The 6,703-nt window shown below is 37.7% G+C and overlaps 1 protein-coding gene across 1 annotated transcript; it reads right to left on the bottom strand.

The window, feature by feature from the left end:
* Window positions 1-722: 722 nt before the first annotated feature.
* apoea (apolipoprotein Ea) lies at window positions 723-6,199 on the bottom strand. Its single transcript, XM_075449785.1, has 4 exons — window positions 6,157-6,199; window positions 4,922-5,072; window positions 2,908-3,195; window positions 723-1,029 (listed from the first exon to the last, which is right to left on the bottom strand). Exons 1-4 carry the CDS (start codon window positions 6,197-6,199, stop codon window positions 723-725), a joined length of 789 nt encoding a protein of 262 aa, XP_075305900.1.
* Window positions 6,200-6,703: the final 504 nt, after the last annotated feature.

Here is a 6,703-nt window from a genome sequence, read left to right as displayed (position 1 = left end):
ATACAATTTTTTTGTTTTATTTTGTTTTTGTTTTTTTGTTTATTTTTTTTTACACTCTGATTTTTACCAAATTATTTTAATTCTATTTTTTGTTTTATTTTTCCACTTTTATACATTTGTTTGTTAATTTTGTTTTTATTTTTTCATTTCATGTTTCTAAATTTAAAAATATATATTTTTTGTTCTTTTCATTTTAAATGTTTTATTGTTTTATTTTCATAAATACTTAAATATTTTTATATTTTCAGAGTACCACCAGCATCAGTCTACATTTTGACTTTAGTATTTTATAAGTACCATTTTTTTACTGTGAAGTAGTTTTTTCTGAATGAATATTTCCTCAGACAGTGAACTGCTATATTTTTTACCTCGGATGATAAAACCTCAGTGTTTTGGTTTTGTAAACTCCGTTAATGTGAACATCTGTGATCATGTGACCCCGCACACAGCTGACTGTGTTGTTTATGTTCAGAAAAAAGACGTTTTGGACTGAAGTCAGATACAGGATTTGTTTCTTTTGTGACACAATAGTTTCTCAGTAAAAACAAACTCTACTTATCGTGTGGAATCCACTTTTTTTCCCCACATATTTCACATCCTAAAGCATCTTTTCATTCACTCGAGGCAAACACATCTGGTTTCTAACTGCTTTTATTGCTGGATTCTTTCAAACATGAACCAGTTGTTGTCAGAAGGAGATGGATGATGTTTGATGACAGGGTTTACAGGTTGTCTCTGATCAGGGAGACGTATGGCTGGAACCAGTCGCGCAGCTCCTCCATCTTCTCCCCCAGAGTGGACCTCAGGTCCTCGGCGGTGTCCTCGAAGCGATCCTTGATGTCCACGGCGGCCGTCTGGAGCTTGTCCTTCACGTTCTCCGCCTGCGACATCAGCAGATCGTTCAGGGTGGTGATCTTCGCCTGGGCGTTGTCTCGCACCTGAGAGATGTAGGGGTCCAGCCGAGTCTTCACATCATCCACGTTGTCCAAGGTGCGGGACTGGATCTCCCCCAAGTAGTCGGTGACGTGTCTGAGGAGAGAAAACGGTTTGAATTCAGAGAAAAATCCAGCTTAGGGTTGTCTGATTCAGCAGCGTTTGAGTTGGAAAGAAAGAGCATCTTTCTTTAAAATGCATGAATAATATCGTGATAAATATACCCTGATAAAATGAGAAGATTATTGATCACAGACATTTGTGCAACTTTTTACAGTTTCCAGAAGACAAAGTGACAAATATAAAATAAAATTTGAATATTTTTGGCCAGAACCAGAACCAGACGAGGTTCCTGAGTGACGACAGTAAAAAATACTTCAGTGTGTTCTGGTTCGGTTTGCACTGGAAAAAATGCCCCTCCAAAAATAAGTAAAAAAAACAACAAATAAAAGACGTTCTTGCTTGAAATAAGCAAAAAAAATCTGCCAAGGGAACTAGTGAAAATCGGCTTGTCAAGATTTCTTGAAATAAAATGTGATATTTAGGACTTTTGAGATAAAAGTGATTTTGAAATTAGCTCAAAAACCTCTTCAAATGGAAAAAAAAAAGCTTGTTTCATGTGAAATACAGTATGACTCAAAACAAGATGTTTTCAAGACTTTTTCACTTAACAAGATATTCAAGATGTATTGTCTTCAAACAAGTCCCTATATCTGGCTGAAATGGTACTTGTTAGGCAGTTGTGTCTTATATCAAGTGTAATGAGATACTCAATGAGACAAATATACTTGGTAAGATTTCACTGGAAAAAATGCCCCTCCAAAAATAAGTAAAAAAAACAACAAATACAAGACGTTTCTGCTTCAGATAAGCAAAACAAATCTCCCAATGGAACTAGTGAAAATCGGCTTGTCAAGATTTCTTGAAATAAAATGTGATATTTAGGACTTTTGAGTTAAAAGTGATCTTGAAATTAGCTTAAAAACCTGACAGCAACAGACTTTTACAAAAATAAAATAAATAATAAAACCTGCGTTAATGCGCGATAAAACATTTGTCGGCGTTAAATAATTATCGAGTTAACTCGTTAAATAATTAACGATTTAACTCTAATAATGAGTTAACTCGTTAAATAATTAACGATTTAACTCTAATAATGAGTTAACTCGTTAAATAATTAACGAGTTAACGCGATAATAACGAGTTAACTTGCCCGGCCCTAGTTATAAAGTAATAAATACATGAGCTCATTAAAGCTTTTTACTCCAAATACCCCAAAGCCAGCTGTTAAGACCCTTAAATTGTCTGTTTAAAGATACACGTGTCCGTAAATACTTCTATGGAAATAAATATATTCAGGTTATCGTCAGATAAACACACTACAAAGAGCTTTAAATAACTTAAATATCACTTGTTAACAGTAATAAAAATGTGAAATAATATTTAAACGTGCACATCGGTCTGGATCTTTCTGGCAGAACTCAGTAAAACTAAACACAATCATCTGCACTGGAAAAAATCAAAGTATTACCAAGTATATTTGTCTCATTTCTAGTCAAAATATCTCATTACACTTAATATAAGACACAACTGCCTAACAAGTACCATTTCAGCCAGATATAGGGACTTGTTTTAATACAATACATCTGGAATATCTTGTTAAGTGAAAAAGTCTTGAAAACAAATTGTTTTGAGTCACATATCATATGAAACAAGCTTTTTTTGACATTTGAAGAGGTTTTTAAGCTAATTTCAAGATCACTTTTAACTCAAAAGTCCTAAATATCACATTTTATTTCAAGAAATCTTGACGAGCTGATTTTTACTAGTTCCTTTGGCAGATTTTTTTGCTTATTTCAAGCAAAAATGTCTTTTATTTGTTGTTTTTTTTACTTATTTTTGGAGGGGCATTTTTTCCAGTGTGAAAGCCACAGAGCGTCTTACTGCACAGAGTTACCCATCAGTCTGACCCACCTCTTGATCTCCTCTGTGTCCTTCTGGAGGCGTTTGCTCAGCTTCCGGGTGTAGGTGCTGACCCTGTTCTTGACGTCGTCGGCGTTCTGCTCCATCATGGTCTGCAGCTCCTGAGCGTAGGTCTCGGCCTGCCCGCGGGCCTCCGTCATGTGGTCGCGCAGCCGGTTGACCAGCAGCTGCAGGTCCGTCCCCAGGCGCTCTGCGGCCTCCTGGGTGTAGGGTGCCAGCTTGGTGTGCATGTCGTCCTTGTACATGGACAGTTCAGACATGCTGTCCTGGATCAGGGTGCTGGTCAGGGGGGGAGATGGAGAGAGTTTATTTGGTGGCTTTGAGGACGGTTCATGATGCAAAAAGGAGACTGAAGCGGAAGGATTCCAGATCTCAGATCTCAGTGTGTTTATAAGCTTCAGTTTTTACCGAACCGTCTCATATCGGTGTGAGTCGGGGAACGAGGGAGTGCTGCAGGTCTCAAAGTTCAGCAGCAGCTCTCCACATGTCTCGCCTCACTGCGAGCTGCTGATTCACCGTCTTACATAAGCACAAACGGCGTGTTCGTGCACGTCGGCGTGTTCGTGCACGCAGATAAAAGTCAGTGTCAGAGCTCAAAGAGACGCTGACGTGTTGGAGGCAGCTTCACCCTAATCACTGCAGCTCAAGTCAAAGTCCTGCTGTCCAGGAACTGATAAAATGATGCAGGTTAAAATAACTAGGGCTGGGCGAGTTAACTCGTTAATTATTTAACGCTGATAAATATTTTATCGCGCATTAATCCAGGTTTTATTTTTATTTACTTATTGTTTTTAATTAAATTATTATTTTTTTATTTTTCGGGGTTTTATTTTGTAAAAGTATGTTGCTCACAGGCTTTTATTTTGTAAAAGTCTGTTGCTCACAGGCTTTTATTTTTGTAAAAGTCTGTTGCTCACAGGCTTTTATTTTGTAAAAGTCTGTTGCTCACAGGCTTTTATTATTGTAAAAGTCTGTTGCTCACAGGCTTTTATTTTGTAAAAGTCTGTTGCTCACAGGCTTTTATTTTGTAAAAGTCTGTTGTTCACAGGCTTTTATTTTGTAAAAGTCTGCTGCTGTCTGCTGTGGAACCGGAAAAGAAAGTAATCGGCGGATCCACCAAACCTGGAGAAGGGTACGGAACTTTTACTCGGCCATTTTCATTTTAAAGTTCTTCCAGACGGCGAAGTCGACAGAACCAAAGTCATCTGTAAACACTGCCAAGTTGAATTGTCTTCTCACCGTAGTAGTTCCAGTCTAAAATATCACTTAAAGGCAAAACAGACAACTGATAGCAGCAAGTCATTCAAGGAAACAGACAGTGGAGCGAGGCTTCTACATAAAAACTACAGAAAGATGCTGATGTTAAAAGTGTGTTTGCACAACAAATGTTATGGCACTTTCATTCATATGGCAGCACATTTAAAATAAAACTAAATGCTAAAAGCTATACGCTACTTTTGGATTAATTTTTGGGATTTTGCGTACAAATGCGATTAATCGTGATTAATTAGATAAAAAAAATGTAATCGTTGCCCAGCCCTAAAAATAAGCGATATTTCTAAAGTATGGACCAGTAAATGTTCTATTTTAGTGGCAGATGAAGAGAAACTGAGTTTGGATCCATAAATATCAAGGAAAAGAAGATTTTTTTACAACATATCAGAAACATCCCAACACTTTCATATAAGGATCGTTTCAATCTCATCTACACTGACAGTAAATTCTACCAACGACTAAAACACGCCAATCCTGACCCGGTTTGTCTCTGGCTGCAGATTCTGCCGGTTTAGAGACAGATAGATACTTTATTGATCCCGAAGGAAATTCAAGCATCCAGTAGCAAGACATAATAAAGCAATAAAAAATGTTTATATAATTATAAACACTTTAAAAACTAATCTAAGAATTTAAAAAACAGTTAAAATATAAAGTGACCAGTGAACCAGCGTTTAAACGCAGAGATGAGCAGGTTGTAATCGGGATAAATGATCATCGTCACACTCACTCGAGCTCTCTGCTGATCTGGGAGGCCCGGATGTCCTTCACCACCTCATCGGCCTTCTCGTTCAGGTCTTTGATGTAGTCATTGAACTTGTCCACGGTGACCTCCCACGTGTTCTTCAAGTCGTCCAGAGGAACACTGCGTGCATAGCACCCTGGGTCGGATTTAAAGAACAACATCGTAAGCTGACATCTTTAAATGTTGTGGACGGGAGATTAAACAAGACGCAGGGAGTTTTGGTCAGATCTGGGATCTCTTTATGAGCAGAGAGGGTTGATTTTCAGGAGTCTTAGCTGGGAAATGGACTCGGACCTTTGGAGATGAAGATGTTGTGTGTTTGAAGGCTGCAGGGGGTGTCAGGACAACTAAAATATGCTCATAAACACACCTGAAAGTGCAGCCTGGAGCATAAAAAGCAGCAAATCTGACAGATAATGTAATGTATGTAATCATCCCATCTCTGCTCATCCTCCACCAGACTCCGGAGGTCCCACTCCTTCCTTCCACCTCCCACATTAAATCAGAGTCTTATCGCCAAACAAGTTGTGTTATAAATAGGGCTGGGCAACGATTAAAATATTTAATCTAATTAATCGCATGATTTCCCTGATTAATCACGATTAATCTCAATTGTAAGCAGAATCCCAAAATGAATCCAAAAGTAGTGTATAGCTTTTAGCATTTAGTTTTATTTTAAATGTGCTGCCATATAAATGAAAGTGCCATAACATTTGTTGTGCAAACACACTTTTAACAATGTGTTTTTAATGTGTTGTAAAGTGTCCTTGAGTATTGAGAAAGTCGCTTTTTTAAAAATTAAATGTATAATTATTATTATTATTATTATTAAATAATTAACAAGTTAACGCGATAATAACGAGTTAACTCGCCCAACCCTAAAGTAATAAATACATGAGCGGCCTTCTCATTAAAGCAAAAAAGGTTTGATAAAAATCTAAGCTGAAAAATACTTGACTTTTTTACTCCAAATTCAACCTAGAAATCCAGAAAAAGAGAAGACTGGAGAATAACCCGGAGGTTGTTTACATGGGATTTACAATCAAATATTAATGATGCCGTCAAAAGCTCAGTTTCTGTGAGTCCCCCGCAAAGTTTTAGGATTAAATAAGATATCCTGATAAGATTAAATGCTGTTTTCTTCAGCGGAGACAGGTTGGAAACCTTCGTTCCTGCTTTTTCTGAACATTTTTCTGTGTCTGAGCAGAAACTGAACTCACCTGACAGGACTGCCAACGCGAGGATTGCTGCGAAAACCCTCATGATGATCACCTGGGATATTGCATGAGACACTTCATTTAGGTTAAGTTTTAGTTAAAAAAAAAAACAGGCTTAAAAAAGGCTGAAATCTTCCTCTAACTGTGAATTTATCAGAGTAAAAATGATCATTTTTTTAAAAACCAGGTTTCTTTGACCACAGGATTGATTGGATAAGTGTCTTACCTCAGAGGTCTGATCAGATCTGTGACGTCTGTGAGACTGACTGAAGCTGTCACTCAGTATTTATAGGGTTAAGGTGGCATTGATGAGATCCAATAAATATCAGGAAGATCTGTGACCTGTGTCCGAAGTTCTCAGTACGAACTGCGCTGTTGTCATCTTTTATTGCTTTGTGTGGGGTTTTTTTTGACTCCACGTCGCACACTGAAAGCACACTCAGGTCAGGACGTAAGGAGGCTAAAAAAAAAAGAAAACACTCCCCTTCCACTCTGGAGTAGTTTTGTTTTTTTGGGTTCCTTAAATAAAATAAGATTCTTCCTGCTCTCC

This window comes from Odontesthes bonariensis, chromosome 18 (genome assembly GCF_027942865.1).
Source record: "Odontesthes bonariensis isolate fOdoBon6 chromosome 18, fOdoBon6.hap1, whole genome shotgun sequence".
Classification (NCBI taxonomy): domain Eukaryota; kingdom Metazoa; phylum Chordata; class Actinopteri; order Atheriniformes; family Atherinopsidae; genus Odontesthes; species Odontesthes bonariensis.
This window is presented reverse-complemented; position numbering and strand designations above follow the sequence as displayed.